This window comes from Lathamus discolor, chromosome 3 (genome assembly GCF_037157495.1).
Source record: "Lathamus discolor isolate bLatDis1 chromosome 3, bLatDis1.hap1, whole genome shotgun sequence".
Lineage (NCBI taxonomy): Eukaryota > Metazoa > Chordata > Aves > Psittaciformes > Psittacidae > Lathamus > Lathamus discolor.
This window is the reverse complement of record NC_088886.1, coordinates 58,733,404-58,755,310: the sequence shown is the minus strand read 5'-3', so window position 1 is coordinate 58,755,310 and position 21,907 is coordinate 58,733,404. Positions and strand designations below refer to the sequence as shown.

General features: G+C 45.0%; 1 protein-coding gene across 1 annotated transcript; it reads left to right on the top strand.

The window, feature by feature from the left end:
* The first annotated feature begins 17,557 nt into the window (after positions 1-17,557).
* OTOS (otospiralin) lies at positions 17,558-20,336 on the top strand. The gene is made up of 3 exons (XM_065672704.1): positions 17,558-17,609; positions 17,946-17,972; positions 20,152-20,336. The coding sequence occupies exons 1-3, from the start codon at positions 17,558-17,560 to the stop codon at positions 20,334-20,336; spliced, it is 264 nt and encodes an 87-aa protein (XP_065528776.1).
* The last annotated feature ends 1,571 nt before the right edge of the window (positions 20,337-21,907 follow it).

Sequence of the window (21,907 nt, the reverse complement as noted above, 5' to 3'; positions counted from 1 at the left end):
ACCAGAGAGAGGCTGCAGAGATGTGCCAGGCGTTTGCTCTGCTCAGGGCAGCAAAGGACTGCCCTCAGGGCTTCCTGAATCCCTCTGGGGCCAGGGCACCAGAGAGCAGGAGGTTGGTTTCCCAGGCAGCAGCTCTGGGGTCATGAGAAGAGGAGAACTGATACATATCCAGGGTCCTCCCAGACTGATTTCTTTCTCCATCTCAAAATCAGCATCCTTTAATGGGGCTCTTCTCATGACAGAATGCTATTTATTCTCATGCTCACCACCTCATGGTTTCTCATCCCCCTTCTCTTTAGCCCAAGTTGCAATTATCCTTGCCCTATTCTGACAATGTAACTTGTGAAAGCCATGACTGAGATATTTCCAGGTCAGCCAAATTCAGATTCTCATACATCAGCTTTATCCTGTGGGAGATTTGCTCTATTATTCAGATACCAGCAGTAGGTTGTGATTAACATAGCAGAGGACAGAAACTCTGAGCCACTTTCTCGCAGAAACATGTATTCCTAAGATACATGTACATAAAAATGTGGGCAAAATTAACAGGTTTCAGACAATCTACAGTGCATTTTAATATTCTTGCTATGTCAACAGAGCCAAAATCATAGCTTAATTCTTTACCTGTGTTCATCCAGCCTCTGAATTTGATTGGGAAGAATTATTACAAGGCCTGGACCTTGCTGTGGTGTCAATTACAGCCAGAAAGGCTGTAAGACACAGCTCCTGCTTCAAAGGCTATTTGCTATCCATTCTGACAAACAGAGCACTTGTTATCCCCATTCCCCAGACGGGGAATTGAGTCACGGTGAGCCTTTTTTCCCTAAAGTGGAAAGTGGAAATATTTCACCCCGGCTTGAGTTCAATGGGAACAAATGTTGGACATGCCCGGTAAGGATGCTCTGGACACCCACCACATGCTAGAAATGCAAGTAACCAGGAAGGTGAATCGTTTAGCCTTTGAAAGTGTCCTCAGAGCAGAGCATACCTGGCTGGTGCAGGGGTATATATGTCTCTGCAGGAACACAAGGGGAGACCCACAGAAGGTGGAAATGCCACTCCTGGAGCCAATGGTCACAGCCAGAAGCTCACAAGGGACTTTGCTGTGCAGGACTCCTTCAGCAGAGTAGCAAGTTTAACACTGTTCGTCCGCATATTTTCCTCCCTGAAGGGGAAGGAAAACCCCAAGTGTTTGCTCTGGGACCCTACTGTGTGCCTGCCTCGAACACCATATACTGCTTTGGAACACTGGCATTTCCTGAAGCTCAGGGGAAAAGCTAGGTGCCTGACATGCATCCAGGAGGAAGGGGACTGTATGCATCTGGTGAATATAATCATCCTCCCATCTCATTCCTCTGATCTCATCCAGTGTGAATTTGTGCTGAAAACGATGAAGCAATGCTAGCATGGAGCCAATGTACGTGAGAGGAAACTCAAACGTAATGCCTCCAGCTTGTATTTAAAACACATTGCCTATATGTATTGCTGTGTATGACATAATTAAGATAACACATCGTATAACGCTGGAGCAACATGAAACAGCACCTGCCCTGCCTGAACTTTCCTGCATTGTTGGAAGCTCATTTGCACCCAAAGCTCATACTGGCGGAAACAACAAAAGCATATGCACTGCTATTCCCCCTTATGGGCTCAATTTACTCCTGAATATTGTAATCTACAAACTATTCCTGAGCAGGAGAGCAGCTTAGGTAGTAGACAGTACCTGATCATTTTCTCAACATGTTTTGATAGTTGCAGGCTCTGGTCACAGCTGCTCAGGATTATGCTGCTGCAGAGCTTCCACTTTTCTCCCTGGCTCATCCCATATGAGTTTAGTAGATCTGAAAGCTGGAGAGGTCTATAGCTACATATTTATATACACTGTCTTCTTCAGCCTTAAGCAGTCTCAGAGTCTCTAAATTGCCACTCTGTATCATGCCAAAATCCTCAGCAAATCAGAAGAAATGCTCAGAAATGCATCTCTCCAAATGGTCTCAATGCTGCAAAGACTCATTGTGAACAGTTCTATGACTTGTTTTTTGAAGTGTGTAAAAATCTCTCCTTCTCACTCTCAGATCATAACTGACAATGGGAAGTGGATTTCTGCAGATAAGACCTTCAGGTCAAGTGTTGCATGTAGGCAGGGCACAACTAGGATTGTCAGTGGAAAGCAAGGAAATGCAGCACATTTCAGCAACTTTCAAAATGTGTTTCAAGATCTGATGTGTGACTGTGGCACATGCTACTTGCTGTGATGACAGGCCAGGCTAAAAATGTGCTTTTCCCAAGAAGGGAAACACGCAGGGAGTGTCTCTGCTACAGCCCAGTCAAGTGTCCTTTCCAGGAGGGTCCTGCCACATGGACACATGCTCCAATCTGGGTGATTTCAAGGGCAAATGGCCAATTGCTGATGAAACATTTAACTTTCTGTTGCTCTCAATTATTTTGTTTAAGCAGAGTCGAAGCAGCAAAAGATCTGATTTGTATTCAGTGATATATCTATTTTTTACACCCCAAAGCAGTTGAACAAGAACATGAAGTACAAAGATATAAGGAAAGACAAGCAGAACACAATAATTTAGGTGAAACCAGGGAAATCGGTCTAAGTCCTGCATAAATACACTGGCAGGAGTAAGCCCCATCCTGGAACCAAGGACATGATTGAAGATAGAAATGCCTATTCTCTCTTTTAATATTGCACTTAGTAGTATTTAAATGCAAAGCAGCATTTTGGTTTACAAACTCCTATGGCTACAGAGTGGTGCTTGTCTCTCCCCTACTCTGTAACAGGAAAATGATGTATATTAAAAATATACTTCTGAATCCAAGTTTTCAAAGTTTCAAATTTCTCACTCTGTAACCAAGTGCTGCAAGATCCCAGATCTTGGAAATAACGGTCAGAGACTTTCGGGATTTCCCACCCTTAATATTTACATTCACAAATGCCTCTCAGTGTAAGATTCTGAGAAGTGGTTGAACTGATTTTCCCATGTTTGTTTATCTGTGTTGACCCTGTGGTCAGCTAGCTCTTGAAACAATAATGAGGCTTCTTCATTGTAATACACAAGGAACTGTACTTTTCATACAGCTTCATGTAAGATAGGGCTATCTGTCACTTTTGTAGCTGATACGCATCAAGTTGCTGCAGCTTTCAACTTGGACCACCTTTCCCTCCCTGAAATGCATTATGGAGTTAATTTAAATTATTTCAGCAAACAGTGATGGTGCTGGTGATCCTTCTGTTGATAAAAGTGTACCTTGGAGCATCAGCCAGGTTGCACACATATGGAATTAAGCATATGGACCCATACAGAAGATAAAATCCTGCCTCAGCAAAGTTAATGGCAAATCTCCTGACTGCAGTATGGTCAGGCTTTCTGTCTATCATTTCAGAGAATGCAATAGGAGGTAGTAACAAAAACAATAAGGGGCACAGTCCCCAGATGTAATGGATTACACCGTGCGGCAGCAAACTTGAGATCTTCACACGGCCAATTGTTTGGCAACAAAGGATCACCCCCTATTCTTCAGATCTTATGCAAAGTTAAGGTCTGAAAAGGCATTTTGATGAGAATAGCATAGCAATATGTTAAATCTTGAGAATAAATATATAAATTATTTCAAAAAGTGCTCTGATCATTACCAATTTCGCCCACATGTGTGATGACAGCATTCTTTCTTTTGGTCTATAGCCAAGGCCCTTGAAATCACAAACCTTAGAAACTGCCCTGTGATTTATATCACTGATTTAGACAATGTAGGCAGCAAGCTACAAATGTTCCCTGCCCTGCACGTGTGGTTACTTAGGTGGCATGGTTAAAGGGCTGCATAATTCCCCAAGGGGATTAACAAAGCAGAGATGAAAGCACAGAGCCTGGTCTCTGTCCTGCACCTCTTGTTTGCCTTAAGTTCCTGATCCTATTTCTCTGAACTTCTAGCATGCAGCTTTTTAGGATGAGAAGTCCTAAAGCTGTGTAGAAGCTCTGTGTAGAAGCTCTGTTCCTCTCTGCCTTTGGCACTAGATGCCCATCCAGACTGGCTTTCCACTTCCAGAATTTGGTCACATCAGCATCAGGAGAGTACAGGCAATCACTAGGATTTTCAATCTTCTTCAGTGGCTGAACCAAATAATGAGAGGCATATGTATTCCTGTAGTGAAGGTTTTCCCAGCCTTCCCTAAGTAATTGATGCCAGCATCAATAGACCACTTCGCCCTGCTATGGCTCAGCAGCGTTTATGGTAGGCTTCCTTTTTAACTGTGCTTTTACTTTTCCAATTTCCTGCTCTTAGAATCTTGTCCAGTAAATTCCATGTTTGGGGTTTATAGACTTTTTGATCATAGTTCTTAGAAGATAATTCTTTTGGGATGTCACAGGTGTGGAGGAGCTCAAAAGAATAACCATTGTTGACAAGATCTTTGACCGTGGACAAGTGTTCCTCATTAAGAACAGGTTCTATTTTCTGCTTAGAAAAACAAGCTTCCTGCACACTCTAGTTACAAGGAAATGGCCTTATTTTTATAAGGACACGTTTATGTTTGAAGCCAGCAAGGGGCTTAGTCCTTCTCTGCCCTTTTATCACATTCATGGTTACTTTCCCTTGCCATTGCAGAACTTTAGAGAAACTCCTCTCATCAACCCTTGACTTAGAGCAACACAAAAATACATTAAAAATAATCCTGTGTGGTTGCTGCAGACTAGCACAGACTGCGGGGTCTACCATACCTCCACATCAGAATGAGGACTAGAGTCATCCCATCCACCCTTGGTTCCTGCTGCCTCTGTACTTGCCTCACCCTATTAAGAGTAATTCCTGGCTCTTCTGTGCACATCACCTTGCATCACTTACACTGATGCAGATCTAATGCTTAAAGCAACAGCATGAATGACCTGTTACCCAGAAATGCGATGGCAGAGCTCTAAATAGAGCCTGGCTCTCCTGGGTCTCATTTGAATTATATTTTTCTCTTCTTAGTGCCATCTTTACCAGCCTCCCTAGCTGAAACTTGGCATAGCTGACTGCAAAGAGCTGGCATGCAGGAGCCATTCAACAGAAGTGAATGGAGCTGCTGGAAGGCTTAAAACCAATCATCAAGATAAGTTACTTGACGTCACACAGGGGAAAGACAGTGGAAATCTAAAGACTTCAGTCATTTCTGGCTTAAATCCTGTCAGAAGCCATGATTCAGTAGACATTAAAGCATGTACTTAATTAGAGCATCTAACTTATTCCATCCCTGGTCAATAAGCCAGGTGAAAATGTGTTTACCTTACTTTCTCTGCAGTCTATCAGAAATAGCTGCTGCCTGCCCTGTTACCTAGAGCTGAGTACCCCACACAACTTCTGCCTGGGTTGTGGTGCTGTTTCCAGAAGAAATGAGGATTTATGGACACACTGCAATGGGAAGACACTGATTCCCAGCCATGCTGGTCACATTCTCTCCCAGTCATGTCAGCTGCCTCACCTCTGCATCTGTAAGTGTGGGCACTTCCCCCTTGCTCCCTGGCTTACTCACTCGTGTGTTTTCAGGAAGGTCTCATCTGCTCTTGGCAAGGATGTCTTTCTTCCTTTTTATTTTCCATAAATCATAGAATCATAGAACGGTTAGGGTTGGAAAGGACCTCAAGATCATCTAGTTCCAACCCCCCTGCCATGGTCAGGGACACCTCTCACTAAACCATCCCACACAAGGCTTCATCCAACCTGGCCTTGAACACCGCCAGGGATGGAGCATTCACAACCTCCCTGGGCAACCTATTCCAGTGCCTCATCACCCTAACAGGAAAGAATTTCCTCCTTATATCCAATCTAAACTTCCCCTGTTTAAGTTTTAGCCCGTTACCCCTTGTCCTGTCACTACAGTCCCTGACAAAGAGTCCCTCCCCAGCATCCCTATAGGCCCCCTTCAGGTACTGGAAGGCTGCTATTAGGTCCCCACGCAGCCTTCTCTTCTCCAGGCTGAACAGCCCCAACTTCCTCAGCCTGTCTTCATACGGGAGGTGCTCCAGTCCCCGAGCATCCTCGTGGCCCTCCTCTGGACTTGTTCCAGCAGTTCCATGTCCTTTTTATGTTGAGGACACCAGAACTGCACACAATACTCCAGGTGAGGTCTCACAAGAGCAGAGTAGAGGGGCAGGATCACCTCCTTCGACCTGCTGGTCACACTCTTTTTGATGCAGCCCAGGATACGGTTGGCTTTCTGGGCGGCGAGTGCACACTGAAGCTGGCTCATGTTCATTTTCCCATCGACCAGCACCCCCAAGTCCTTCTCTGCAGGGCCGCTCTGAATCTCTTCTTTGCCCAATCTGTAGCTGTGCCTGGGATTGCTCCGACCCAGGTGTAGGACCTTGCACTTGTCATGGTTGAACTTCATAAGGTTGGCATCAGCCCACCTCACAAGCGTGTCAAGGTCCCTCTGGATGGTATCCCTTCCCTCCAGCGTATCAACCGGACCACACAGCTTGGTGTCATCGGCAAACTTGCTGAGGGCACACTCAATCCCACTGTCCATGTCAGCGATGACGATGTTAAACAAGACCGGTCCCAACACCGATCCCTGAGGGACACCACTCGTTACCGGTCTCCAGCCGGACATCGAGCCATTGACCACAACTCTTTGTGTGTGGCCATCCAGCCAGTTCTTTATCCACCGAGTGGTGCATCCATCAAATTGATATCTCTCCAATTTAGAGAGAAGGATGTTGTGTGGGACAGTGTCAAACGCTTTGCACAAGTCCAGGTAGATGACATCAACTGCTTTACCCTTGTCCATCAGTTCTGTAGCCCCACCATAGAAGGCCACCAGATTGGTCAGTCAGGATTTCCCCTTAGTGAAGCCATGCTGGCTGTCACCAAGCACCTTGTTGTTTTTCATGTGCCTTAGCATGCTGCCCAGGAGAATGTGCTCCAAGATTTTACCAGGCACAGAGGTGAGACTGACTGGTCTGTAATTCCCCGGGTCTTCCATTTTCCCCTTCTTGAAAATGGGGGTTACATTTCCCTTTTTCCAGTCATGGGAACTTCACCTGACTGCCATGATTTTTCAAATATGATGCCCAGTGGCTTAGCAACTCCATTCGCCAGCTCCTTCAGGACCCGCGGATGGATTCCATCAGGTCCCATGGACTTTTGCGCGTTCAGATTTTGAAGATGGTCTCGAACCAGATCCTCTCCCACAGTGGGCCCGAGGTCTTCATTCTCAAGTGCCCTGTGATACAAACTTAGGGCCTGGAAGGGAAAGTAAATTGATGAAATTTTAGTTTACTCTTACAGCTTCAGAACAGTTAAGGATGGTCACAGGTTTTACACACACACAGCTAAAACCCACCGTTATTTCTTCTTAATCTTTTGTCAGGGACAAAGAGAAGGCGATATGGAACAGGAAGGAGGGGGAGCACATTTAAATCTTTTCTATTTCATAGCTTTAAACAAGGCTTTTTTCGGATTTAAAGCCCACATTCATGTGTTCATTTTCCCCTTTGCAAAAAAAAAACATTGAACTAACAGAATTTCCCATGGGATGACATTTCCATGTTTGGAGCAGCTCTCACAGCAATGTGTACCTCAAAGGGGTATTGTGAGCCTGACTTAATTACAGCCCATCCTCACAACACACGGTGCCCCCTGGCCCCAGTCCAGCAAAGCACTTGAATTACATCTCTCACCAGTTTCGGCAAGCCCCTAGGTTCAAAATTAAACATGTGCCTAACTGCTGTGCTGCCGCAAGGTCAAAGGAGGCAGCACCTCACAGGCCGAGCCCTCATGTCTAGAGCATCTTAAAGTCTTCAGAAAAGAGATAGTGCTGTATCAAAGAGGCAAATGTTTGCATACAGAGCTGCATGTAAACCGTAAAATGCAACTGTGTGACCCTCCGTAGATTTGATGTACCCCCACATGCTCTTTTGTTTCTCTTACCTGTGACAGACAGACATATTGTCAGGGGCCAAAGCACACATCCCTCCCTGCCCATGGGCCCAGAAGCCTATTTAAGATCAGCCCAGGGCTACAAGCCCTATTCTAAGTTCTGTTACAGGAGTGCTGGTTTTCAGATCAGGTAGAGCCACAACTGTTCTTGTGCTGTGTGTCCTGCCTGTGTATTTGGGGTCCTCATTCACAGCAGGCTGGGTGAGTTACTGCTCAGTACTGCCTTCCTACAACAGCCAGAGGAGCACAGCTATGGGGGAGTAAGAGGTCTGGGAAAGTGACAGTGGCTTCTTTTCCCCTTTGATGCCATAAAAGTGAATGGTGTCTGCATAGATGATGTAAAATGCTCTTGATTTCTTTCTGGGTTAGAAGAAACTGTGGTATCTCCTTCAACAACAAAAGCAGTTTGCTGAAGTACTTCTTAAATACCTTTTGAGAAACAAGTTTAGGAACTGCCTGAATTCACCTTTGGATCTGTAGTGCAGCCCATCCTTGACAGTATGACTGCATTTTAATGGTGATGGTGACATTGAGCTGTACTAGATAAACTAGAAAGAGGAACTGGCATTTATTGCTTAATTGCAGCTTTAAATGCAGCATTAACCCAATATTCCCAAACCGCCCAAGAATGTTTGAGGACTCCCTTTCTCTGAGCAAACAATGTCAGTGCTATAAAACAAAGTCTCTTGAGGTAACATCTCCTCTCTTCTGAGACCAGATTTTCACTGTTGTGACTACCCCTCTACTCTGGTGAGATCCCCCCCCCCCCCCCCTCCTTTCCCCCCACAGTCCTGCATCCAGCTCTGGGGGCAAGAACAAAAGAGGAATGTGAAGCTGAAGGAGGGAGGCCGCAGAGATGCTCTGAGGGCTGGAGCAGCTCTGCTCTGGAGCCAGGCTGAGAGAGCTGGGCTGGGTCAGCCTGGAGAAGAGAAGGCTCCTGAAGGGGAGACCTTAGAGCAGCTCCAGTGCCTAAAGGGGCTACAAGAAACCTGGAGAGGGGCTTTTGACAAGGGTCTGTAGGAATAAAACAAGGGGGAATGGATTTAAACTGACAGAGGTGAGATTGAGATTAGACATTAGGAAGAAATTGTTCCCTGTGAGGGTGCTGAGGTGCTCGCTGGCACAGGGTGCCCAGAGAAGCTGTGGCTGCCCCATCCCTGGCAGTGCTCAAGGCCAGGATGGACACAGGGGCTTGGAACAACCCTGTGGCAGGAGAGTGGAACTGGATGAGCTTTAAGATCCCTTCCAAACCATTCTGTGATTCTGTGATCCTGGTCCTGCTCTCTATTAATTTCCTGATGTAGCTTAATTTGAGTAGAATAGGAAAAAACTGAAACGAGCGACTATCAAAATGCCAAATCCAAGAGGAGCACCTGAAAGAGTGAGCAAATCCAAAGCAGGTATCCCAGGGCTGTGGACAGCAGAGGGAGCTGGAGCTTCGAGCTGGGCTGGGCTTTGGCATAAAACAGCCCTAGCGACTGCAGCGCTCCCTACTTCGTTTCGTTTATGCAGAGACACAATCCGCATTAACTTCTGTACCAGGGCTCTGCTAAAGCTGCCTTGCAGATGCATGTGGCTTAACTTCAGTCAGTACTGGCAAAAAGTGGCATTAAACTGAATACTGAGCCATGTAATAGTCTGGACTGTCGGTCATGTTCAGTTACAAGCAGACTGCAAAGTAATGGCTCAAACATTGGCTAAAGGACACGATCATTGCATGAACTATATAGCAGTAAATGTTGTGGACAAGAATGGCTTTCCATGTGTTTACCTGTAAGCATTGAGGAATTTCAGAGTGTTGAGGCGAACAAAGCTGTTTTAAAGAATAATTCATGCAATTCAGTCACCTTTTGTACTAGGCTCAGTTTCGTTCAGCCTTACTGGAGTTTAGCACATCATTCCAAACCAGAACTTAAAACCTCTGAGAACCCCTCCCTGCCAAGCAGGTTGTACATTTTGGTATGGTTGCTAACTTAGAAGGCTCAATGCCTGACCAGAGTAAATAATGCCTTTAAAATAGGAAAGTTGTAAGGCTAAGCTCTGCCTCCAATGTACAAGGCAGTAGCTACTTGTGTTGCTACAATTTACAAGCTTCTAGAGCTGTGCAGGGGTTGTTCTTCCCGCTCCAACCACAATATTAGCACTAATGACTGTTACCTGAAAAAAGTGGGACAGAAGGTAACTGCTGTCTCACTTTGGGATGATGACTGATAGCCCTCATCCTTTCAGTCTTTAAAACAGCAAACCTTTGCGGGATCGATAAACAAAGTTATTTTTTCCTGACAGGCATGTGAAACTCCTTGACTGTTTTGCTAACTTTGAGGGACCATAGGATGCAGGAGACAAGAGTGCTCACAAATCCTCTCTGCTCCTCAGCTACAGATACAGAGCCACATGTTATCCTTTCCATGGGGCTGGCATAGATTGGCTATGGTGAGTTACGTGTTTGCAAAGAGAAGTGATGGCCACAGCTCTGTGGTCACATTTGTGACTCTTCCTCTGTGTCCTTCAGGTTTATTCCTCGGTGCTCAGCAGAGTACAAGCCTCTAGCTACAATGGCATTTCCAGATGAGTTAGAGCATAGATCTCTTATGGCAGCAATGGCAGCATAGTATTTGTGGTACCCAAGAGACACAAAGTTACATGCAGCTGAGCCAAGCTGGGACTTGCAGGTCTTGAGGTTTTTCCTCCCACTATCCAGGCAGGGTAACTGTTCAAAGCAGTGGTAACCTCCTGATCCTACTTGCAGCCTTTACTGAAGATTTTGTTCCCCCTCTTGCAGGACCAAGAACACAAATGTCTGACCCTTGTCTGGAGCAGCACGAGGGGCACTGTCCTTCCTGGTGCAGCTCTTCCTGCGCTGGCAGGCAGCCCCTCCCCAGTGCATTAATGCACTTCTCAAACCTTTAAAATCTTGTTTTGCCAAATGCTAAAGGTTGAGGGGAGGTAAGATGTGGGTGCTTGTTGTACTGAGCAGCATCTCATGCAGAGAGCACACAGGGTGACTGCACTTTTCAGTCATATCATCCAGATCAATAGATTGAACTTGATAGAACCTGCCTCCTTGGTAGAAGTCTTTCTTAAATGTACACAATCCCCCTTTGCAGCTGAAACCATCTCTTGATCGCTGGATGGTCTCCATGGCCTAATGCCTTTCTTCTGGGTAGCCAGGGCACTGTGCAGCACTTGCTTCCTTCATAGGTGTCTGGCAGTCTGCTTCAATGATACAGCCCCTAATACAGTCTCATTGATTGCTGGTACCAAATATACCTGCAAGTTGCTTAGCTTTTCTTGATGGATTTTTTGTAATCAAGCCCCATCTCTTAATCTTGTGTAATCAATTTTTATTGTCCATAGGGCAAAGCTGTTTGTGGGCAGGTATAACTCTGGTGATATTGAAGAACCCTGGGAGCATGAATCAAAGGGAAGACAAGACCCTGGGTATAAAGAAGCTCCTTTTCATCCTACTAAAATCTTAACATTGTTTAGTAACAAAATATTTAATGTATCTATATTTAAAGAAATATCTCTGAAATGAGAGCAATAAACAGCTGCTGATGGCTGAAGATATTAAGTGTAGCTGGGGCATTCACTCAATCTGAAAAGCAATTTATTGTGAGTGTATTTCAAAATGGTGGAGATTATTGCTACGATGCATCTAACCATAATGGCAATGGGAAGAACATATCCTCTCTTGAGAGCTGTGAAAGGGCTTAGTGATCAGTGTGTCAGTTTCCCTGCTGAGCTCACAGTCATCTATGGCTGTGCTGAATAAGCTGAGCACGGCTAAAGCAAAGAACACATCAATTTGTCAAAAAGGGTGCCTTGGAAATAAATACAGGCCTAATGTGGGTTCAGGAAAGAAGAAGTTAAGTCCTGGAGGCTCTGCTACCAGAATCTGGGTGCTGATGCCTCTCACTGTCCCTGCAGCAGAACTGCTTGGAAGCAAACACTCCTCACTGCAATGCACCTTCTTTGGTGCTAAGGCTGGCAATGTCTGTTGTCTCCTAAGGAAATAAGATGTAGGGAACCAAGTGGACTTGTTGGATCTAAAATTCCATTTTGCCTATTGCAGGAATAGTTTGAAACCATTAGCAAATTCTACCCCACTATGGCAGCCTAGATACACTGGTCTTTGTGCCGGTGAAACTGCTCCCTTGCTTTGGTTTCAGTACCTGCTGCTGAGTACAGCAATGCCTGCTACCTGTGAACACCTGGAAACTCATTTGCATCTACAAATTGACCTCTGTCTGAAGAAAGGTTATAAGGAAGTTGAAATAAATGTGGACAGATACTTTCTTGTTTGCTCTCAAGTCTGATTTACTGAAGTGTAGGGATACTCCTTAACTTTGTGGTTTGTAACTGTCCTTCACCTTGCAGTTAGCTCCGGTACATGCCAAAGTGGTTCATTTTAACTTAGCTACCTCTAACTAAACTGCAGTTAATTGTTTTGTAACTATCCATACCCATCTGCTGTGTCTCTCTTCAATTGCTTCCAGGGGCTACTGTAATCAGGATGATTAAGCCAGCAGCTGGCATGAAAAATGTCTGTTCACAAGAACTGGGAATGTGCAATACGTTGGTAAAACAAACTATAAGAACCACAGGGTCAGCCTGGGAGTTCACCTGGCCCAGCAGCAGTGGATGGCTGAGGAGAATAGGACACAGAGCAAAGTGTGGTACGCTGAGTCATGCTCTGCTCCCAGGCCAGGCTCAGACACCCTCAGCCAGGATGCTGTGTAGTTGGTAATACATTATGACAAGACATGCCACAGCTTAACTGTACCAAACCCCAAAGCCCTTTGTTTTGAACAAGCTATTGCTCATCCCTTTACTGGCTGGAAGAATCCCAGCCTGATTTAGCTGCTCCTTGACTGAGACCCCCTCTCACCCCCTTTGTATGTTTACTTGTTCTATCCTGTCCTTCTGTGATGCTGAAACAAAAAATGCATGCTGTACTTAAAAGGGGGGCAACTGTAGCACGATGGCATAACAATGCCTTGTGGGCTTTTTCCTCTCATACTATTGAATTTTCCTTTCTGTCGGTGACTGAGTACTGAACAGTATTTTACAAGAACTATCTATTGTAGCTCCAAATCTAGTTTCTGAGTGGAAATGGTCAGATACCATGGGCCTTAAGAGTTGGGGATATTTACCCAGGTACCTCACTTGATATTTACTTTTATTGGCCATTTTGTTATTCAGCGGCTTGGTACTGTGATGTCCTCATCTCTGCCCTTGGCTTTACCGTCCTGCCTAACCCAGCATCATCAGAAGATTTTTAGAGCTTTTGAATTCACAAGAAAAGAAGCAGAGCTCAAAGGAAAGAAAAATGAAGCTGTGAATGTCTGAAAGATCTAGGGCAATTCACACCTTGTCTGAGCTCAGCATACTCCAGTCACAGGAATCTCCTTTTGATCTGTATTATTTGGGCCAAATTGCTGGAGGAAATAATCAAATATTTGTGTTTCCTAGGGATGGTCTGTCTATGACACTGATTTCATAGTTTTTTTCTCTGATGTGCAGAGGTGTTGCAGCCCTACAGGGACACTTTGACTACTCAACCCAAGGGCAGAGCACTTCAGATGCAGCTGTAAGTGCCGTTTAGCTTTTTAGTACGTTCTTACAGAGCTCTGCATGCACGTGCTTTTGCCTGTTGATTAAATAGGAAATCTTCTGTTTCTTTAAAACAATGTTCAGGGGTTTTCTCAGTGCCTGAAGGATTATAGGATTTTTTTCATGTGTAATACCAGTCTAATGTAGCTATTGAGAAAACGAAGGCACCTGTAAAGTTGCTTTTTCATACCCCTTTATCTTTGTTTCTAGTTAATCAACAAGGAGAGCGAAATTGCTCCACAGGGTCTGGCTCTGTGCAAAGCAGCTCATTAGCAATGGGCCTACGTGAAGGCAGGCTTGTGGGGCTGGCAGCTCCAGGGCTGTTCCCCATCAGGGAGCAAGTCACACAAACAACTGCACTGCCCGAACTGCATTCCCCTATTCCTAAGGGAATGTCCTCTATGCTCCGATTGATTTCTGTCTCTGAATGTATGTAAAAGTGTGTATTCATTGGATCCTCCTGAGACAGGTGGGTGGGATAAGCTCATTACCATCAACCCCTTTTATAATGTAGCAAAGGTTTTATGAGTCAATGGCCTTACCTAAAAAACTTCATGCAAACTTTAGAATGAGGTTCCTGAAGAACTTGCTGCCAGAAAAAATAAGTGTTTCAAACTCTGAGCCCAAAAACATTGAGTTTCTTTCCAAAACGAGTAGAAATTAAAACACTGGACTCTTTCACAGCTGCCCTGTTAAGTGCTATAGTAGCTACTGAAATGTAGTTGCTGCTGTGCCAGATTTGCATTGGTGGGCACCATGGCATCTCCAATTACTGCTCAGTAGTGAAGAAGCCTACAGGGCAGCAACTACTATTGGAGAGCTCTGCTAACTGATCCATACCAGCGCTTGTGCTGGGCATCCAGTGCTGTTACTTCAATTGCCCTATGAAAAAAGGAAAATGGTCCTAGAGCAAAAAGAAAGGAGGAGACGGCATAAGCATGTTTGCAGCATAATACAAATGCTGCCAAGTTAGTGCATAGTGTGCTTTCTGGTTGGCCCCAGAAGATGCAGTGTTCTCTTTGACACACTGAACCCACCATGCATGGTCTGTCAAGCAACTGATGAGAACTCACCAGTTCTCTTCTAGTCCAATGTTGTGTTTAAAACAGGGAGACCTAGGTAGGAAGTAGTCATGTACAGCAACAGAAGCCTTGACAGAAAGAGGATTAAAATCAGCATGTAAAACAACTGTATCTCTTGGCTGTATCTCCTGATGAAACTGTTTCAAGTGCTAGTTCTCACCCTTTTTCTGTAATTTCCTAGACCTCCTTCAGCATGGGAACCCTGAGAATGTATTTCCATCCAATCTGTGCACTGTCAAAGAGAAGACTTTGATATGAGTTACATGAAAAGCCTGTAGTAGTTAAAAGACAGTCACACAATGCAGATCTATGATCCTCCTAGATCTGGAAGGTGGTAACTCCAAGCTTCAAAAGACAGAATAAGAAACCATAAAGGAGGTAGGTGTAAAGGTGTATGTCAGTGTGAGCCTCAATAGTTACAGGAATCCTCTTAAAATCATCCAGTGTTGCAGCAGAACACTCTGTGACCTGAGTGTCCCTGAATCTGATAACTTCTGTGATTGCCATCTTCCTACAGCACTGTTAATTCCTAGATGGAAGAGATGCAGGATGTGGCTCTGTCAAGAACATTACTATTCTTCTTCACCATGATCCAAAATGTGTTACCTCACCTCCTACTTGGAACTGTTCTTCCCTTACCTACTGTCAAAACCAAAAGCTACTGATGGATGTGCAGAGAAGTAGCTTTCTGCTAGTTATTTAGCTACAGCTAACAACTTGTGTATGTGCTAGCATATGGCAGTGCTTCCCATAGTTTATTTGAAGAGGATATACAGATTAGGCAGTGAAAGGGGAAGTGCTCTTTGGCTTTGCAGGCAGTGTTGGAGGATGGACCTGAGTGCATGGCTACATCACAGAGCTCCACCAAGCAATGAAAGTGCCTTCTCCTACCAGCAGGTGCTGTAACTCAGAAGAGGGGGGCAGAGGTGGCAGATGTATGGACCCCTCTTGCAGGCCTAGGAAATACTAATCAGGAGTATTAAAACCTTTAATAAAATCATAGAACAGTTTGGGTTGGAAGAGACCTTAAAGCTCATTTAGTTCCAACCCCCTGCCACGGGCAGGCACACCTTCCACTAGAGCAGGGACACCTTCCACTAGAGCAGGTTGCTCTAAGATCCGTCCAACCTGGATCTGAACAAAGACTGAATAGGCTCTGCTCTCATAATATTTTTCTTTTCAGCCTCCACAAGAGTTGGCACAGCTTGGTGTGCTACAAAGCACTCTTTTCATCCCTTGCTCAGAACATCTTTAATTAATTCTTGGCAGGGCTATCTAACTCAGCATGTAGATAGGAATAAACTCCAGCAAAGCTGTGGCCTCCTGCAAGGCCACTCACCTGGGTCTCTCTGCTCCAGGACTTTGCACGACTATGTAGACCTTCCCTGTGTGATACTCCTGTGGCAGGCCAGTGGATGTGGTAGAGCACAGGCATCAGTGTCAGGACACAGTTGGGAAATGAAGGTGTCTAGAATTGAGATGGATGAATGATTTTGTAGACTGTAAAAGCAACCAAAGACTCCCAGCTGAGACAGCAGAGCGGATCAGATCAACAACCATATGATCAGATCATGACAGTGTGACTGTGAGCAGTGAGCTCTTGAGCTGGCATTTCATTTCCAGAGAGGAGCCATCTGGAAACAGGTGCCGGGTTTGGCAACAGGAGCTGAAGGCCACATCTTCTAGAAGCATGGAAATCCGTCATGTCCCCATGAGTTGCAGAGCACCTTGTGCTGCACCTTAGTCCCTGACCACACCTGCTGCAATCAGGAGGTTTGTGCTAAAAGAAAACCAATCAAGATGTACACAGAATATTCTCCAGTGTCTCCCCTCCAGGCCTCTCAGAGTCCTGGATCCATTCAGCAACCTGCACAGATCTGAACCCAAAGCACCTCCTTGGCACTGGGAGAGGAATCCTTCCAGGAAATCAGTATAATGTGAAAATGCATTTCAATGCACCCTCTTTGAAGGCTGCAGTGCCTGCACCACCAGCATGGCTGTGGTGACTGGGGACCTACTGCTTCACTTAATGTAAGCCAATTGATTTCAGTGGGCACTTGGTGCCTATGTACACTTGAAGATCTATGTTTTAAGGATCCCAAGTAAAAACATAAATCAGTGTCAAGTGTGAGTGTTTTGTGACTCAGCTGGAGAGGGAACTCAATAACCTCTTAGCAATTTGCTCAAATAACATTTCTTAAAATCTATTTTTCTAGAGAGGCAGAAAGAAATACAAGCAGGAGGTCAGCAAAGGTAATAATCACTGAAATTGCTTCTGCATGTTCTCCCTCTGTCTTCAAAACACAAAAGCATTATTGCCAAAGTTGATTCTGATTTCCTCTCAGAAACTGCCCACTGTCTCTCCCGTGGACGGTGCTGAAATATAATGCAAATGCTAGCAGTTAAAACCCCTCTACCTGAAGGAGACAACATTAGATTGGTGTAGCAATTCGGTGACGTTTCTCTCCCCCCACCCTCCTTTAAACAGTGCTGCTATTTTACAGCAATTGAAATCGTTTTGGAGTTTGTAGTTGACTTGGAGCTACAGTCAGTTACTACTGCAAGAAGAAGGAAGGCAGAAAAAGAGAGGTAACTTCTAGAGTGAAATTAAATTAACCACAAAATAAAACATTTCCAAAGACACTTAATTTCATGTCAGTTCAGAGGAGCCTTTTGGATTTATGCCACCTAATAATAAAATACCAGTACATGCTTCAGGACTGTGGTTTTTTTAATACTCTGCGTTGCAGTTCAGAAACAGCAAGGAAATGTAACTGGATCTTGTTATGCCTTAATTAATACTTAGGATCTAGTTTGGAACATATTCTTCTAATTAAAGAAGAAATAATAGACTTTGCATAATTCTTAATCTCTTATAGTAATCCCCAGGTGTTCAGATTGTTTTTCAGAAACACGAGCAATATCTTGCAGAGAAGATGACACGTATGGGCTTATTTCTCTTCTGTACGCTTATGAACATGCTCACAGGTAAGATTACTGCTGAATTGATTCTCATTAACTTTTTCAAGTAGACTGAAATATTGCTACTAATACAGGATCTTCCGTTTAGTATCAGACAGAGCTCGTGTATAAATCTCAACTGCTCTGGCTGTTAGTTAAGAGTATTTGGTTTGTAGCACTGGGTGACTGCAAATGGGGAGTTCATTATTCAGCTGTTGAGGAAACAAAAGAAGTTTGGTTATACAGAGGGTCCTGCGTGTGCATTGGAGAACTTGTGAGCTTCTGGCTATGCAGCAAAGGTTTTATTTATAGCAAGTCCTTCTGTGCAGGAGCTGGACTTAATGGTCTCCTCTTCATTTACAGATGCCCGATCAATCCAGAATGGAGACGGTAATTCTTAATGTATTATTCCTTCCTTTGTATCACTAACAGTTATGAGAGTCATTTGTAACTCCCAGACCTGATCCCCAGCAGCAATTTTGGCAGGAACTTTACTAACCTTGTTGGGCTGTGGGAGTGTTTTCATCCAGTTCTGGTGGAGAAAGAAGGGTGTATTCTTAGAAATGTCTTTAAAACTTATGAAAACACTGAAGTATTAATGCCTAATATTAGACCTAATATACTTGCAGTCTTAAAAGAAATAGGAGTTATGGTCAGCTCATTAATTCTGTCGTACAAAAACACAACTGGAAAGCACCAGACATATAAACGTATTAGACATCGGAGATTTTTGTTTGTCCTGAACGGTAGTAATGTATGTGTGTCTGTTCAGTGGCAAGAAATATCGACTTCTACCACAAAAAGCTTAAGATCTAGAAATTGCCACAAATCCAATTAAAGAAATGTTGGAATAAATCCCTTAGCACAGCTGCCCTGTGGTTCGTGTCACTTTGTGTGATTAGTCCATTGGATTACTGCTTGCCTTTGATTACAAAAATGCTCAGCATCCTAATGACGTTTCCACTGGCTTTCTGATACTGACGGCAGTTCACCTCTCTCTGGTGTTTTTAGACAGAATTATTTCTGATAAAGGAGTTACATAGAAGTATCTGTAATAACCAGGTACTGCTATTGCTGGTGCTCATCTCAGTTGCTAGCAGGATAGCCAGCAGCATCCCAAGTGCACAGATACAAACTTGCAGAGAGAGTATGATAACAGATATGGAAAGTAGAAATACATGCATATGGAATAAGGGCTAATGTGATTACTTTGAATTCAAAACATTGTGCCGTATGCTCTATTATATCTCCCTATGAACTTTCTGAATGCATCATCTATGTTCTCACAAGTTTAAGGGTGCTATTACATTTGTGCACAGCAAATATTTCTGCAGCAACCTCTCAGGAAGGAGAGCTTGTGTCAATCTAAATATAAAACCTTGTTCAGGAAGCATCCTGTTGCTCTCATTGCCAACAATTATGGCTTTCTTTCACACTGGGCCAAGCAGCTGACTGCAAAGTGAATCTAAGGTCAGCCAGTATAAACACTGAATTCTCCTCTGCAGACAGTATTTGGCTGGTTCATTTGATCTGTTATATGCCATCTGTGCCTGTATGCTGCAAATTTCACTCCATAAAATTAAGGTCTGACAATAAGATTGCTGAAGGCCCTTAATTCCCACTAAAGACTCTGGTCCCAAGCTGAGCCTGGTGAGTGGAATGCCTCCTGTTTATTCAGGTGGGCTTTAAATCAAATCAGAATACTGGGTTTAGCTTTGCTGCACAGAAACATTGGGAGCTAGTGGTCTCAGCTAGCGGTTACTTTTTACATATGCCTCTGTGTTGCTCAGATTTGGGGTGAAAAGCGGTTAGCTCCTGCACTTTCAGAATGGATTTTGTTTTCCTGCTGATTTGAAATCTTGTTTCAGTGAGTATTTCCTATTTCCTGAAACAGACACAAAGGCAGCAGCTGTCTTCCCAGTGGCAATGCCTTTCCTCTCCGTTTTCTTAGCCCACTTTGTATGGCCTGCTGAGAAGAGCCACAACTCTGCAATGTCAGGCCAGCCTGGACCTAGTTCCTGGGAGCCTGGGGAGGATCCTGCACACCCAGCTTGTGCTGTACTCAGCCAAGCTGTCTTGGTGCGGGGATGGCAGGGGAGCAACTGCATGGCCCTTTCCCATGGCTACAGGAACTTGCAGGCAGAGCAGGTGCCTGCAGGGGAACAGCGTATGTGATGGTGCGTTATTCCTTATATTTTTATGTTGGGCAGAGAAAATGGTGCGGAACAAGGAAAAATAGCTTTCAGTTGCAATTGCTCCTTGCTTTTAAATGACCAGCAGCCTTCTAGAAATTCAAGTAGCTTCATCAAGTCTTCAATTGCCCCAAGTGCTGATGGTGCCCCTTTACCCCTGCTCTCCATCTTGTCCCACTCTGTCATTCCCGGTGCAACCAGAGCAGAGAGCAGGTCAATGGCTCTGCCCTCCTCTCTCCTGCCAGAGGAGCCCACAAAGAACCTATAAGCCCCAAGGGAACCCACAGTCCCAAACCATATTGGCTCCCAGCCCCCAAGCTTTCAACAAAAATGCGTTGTGTTACACTAATCTGCAGTGTGTTTTATTGTTCTCTAAGATCCCTACCAGGAATCTGTAGCCTTGCTGTACTGGCCCTTCTCATCCAGTGATTTCTGGTCCTATGTGGAGTATTTCCGGAACTTGGGAGCCTACAACAGGATCGATGAAATGGCCAGAGCCTTCTTTTCCCAGTTCCCTTTTGGGAGTCACCTTGGCTACCATGTGCCCAACCATGAGCACTAACTGCTTTTTGCTAAAGCTGGTGCCAAGATGGTTAAGTGAATACGCAGCTGCCAGCTAAAGCATCCCTCAGCCACTTATTAATACTCACAGCACTCACTCATAGCATGTCATGCTTTAAATTAACCTTTTCTTTCTCACAGTCTGTGCTTTTGAGCAAAATCAATAAACCCCTTGATTCTGTTGTGTGGTTTTTGGGTGGTTTTTTACACATAAGGCTCACAGCTTTGACCCAGGAGACTGCTCTCTGTGCATATAGTACTTAAACGCCAGTCCAACGACTTTGGTGGCTGGAAGGACCACCACTGTAATTCACAGCCACATCCCTTGCAGTTTACTGGTGTTGCCTGTTTGAAAGAGAACTCTCAAAACACACTGTAAGTCTGTTTGGAAGGAGACATTATTTATTCTGTATAGGTTGCGCAGTGGCGCATTTCCACAAATCAAGCACATCCAATGCTGTTTTCTGTAATCTACAATCATTGGCTCTTATATTCTCTGTTTAAAGACACAGTATTGGGCTTATTTTACTGCATTTGTTCCATAAGGAAGGCTCCTTTATCTCAACGGGATGTGATTTTTAGTATTACAGAAGGCAGTCCTCTCCAGGATACCTTAAAATTCAGTTTAATTGTCAACTTCTTGCTAGTAAGATCTATGTTCTTGGTCTGAGGATGTTCTCCTCCTCTGGGGCCCTTCACACTTTGGTCCTCAGTCAGTATCGACAGAAAACAAGGCAGTTCTCCTGAACTTTGACAGATATTTACATAGTTTCTCCTTGGATAAGTTTTTATCTTCCTGCTGCAAATCCAGCACCACTGGTGTCCTTTTAGCAGCCCCCTGGCTAGCTCAGCACCATCTCAGCATGACCAGGAGGTGGACAGAGGGGATTCTCCTCCTCTACTCTGCTCTGGGGATACCCCCCTGAAGTCCTGTGTCCAGCTCTGTGGCAACAACACAAGAGGGGCATGGAGCTGTTGGAGCGAGTCCAGAGGAGGGCCACGAGGATGATCAGGGGACTGGAGCACCTCCCGTATGAAGACAGGCTGAGGAAGTTGGGGCTGTTCAGCCTGGAGAAGAGAAGGCTGCGTGGGGACCTCATAGCAGCCTTCCAGTACCTGAAGGGGGCCTATAGGGATGCTGGGGAGGGACTCTTCATCAGGGACTGTAGTGACACGACAAGGGGGAATGGGTTCAAATTAAAACAGGGGAAGTTCAGATTAGTTCTAAGGCAGAAGCGCTTCCCTGTGAGGGTGCTGAGGCGCTGGCACAGGGTGTCCAGAGAAGCTGTGGCTGCCCCATCCCTGGCAGTGTTCAAGGCCAGGTTGGACACAGGGGCTTGGAGCAACCTGCTCTAGTGGAAGGTGTCCCTGCCCGTGGCAGGGGTTGGAACTGGATGAGCTTTAAGGTCCCTTCCAGCCTGGGATTCTATGATTCTCCTCACCTCACGCGTGGGTGCCTCGACAGGCTCCGCCATTTTTCTCCCCCCCCGCGCCCTCCTCGCCATGGCAACGGCGGGGCCCGCCCCCCGGGTTACCAAAGAGAGGCGAAACCTCCAGCTGCGTAGAGCGGCG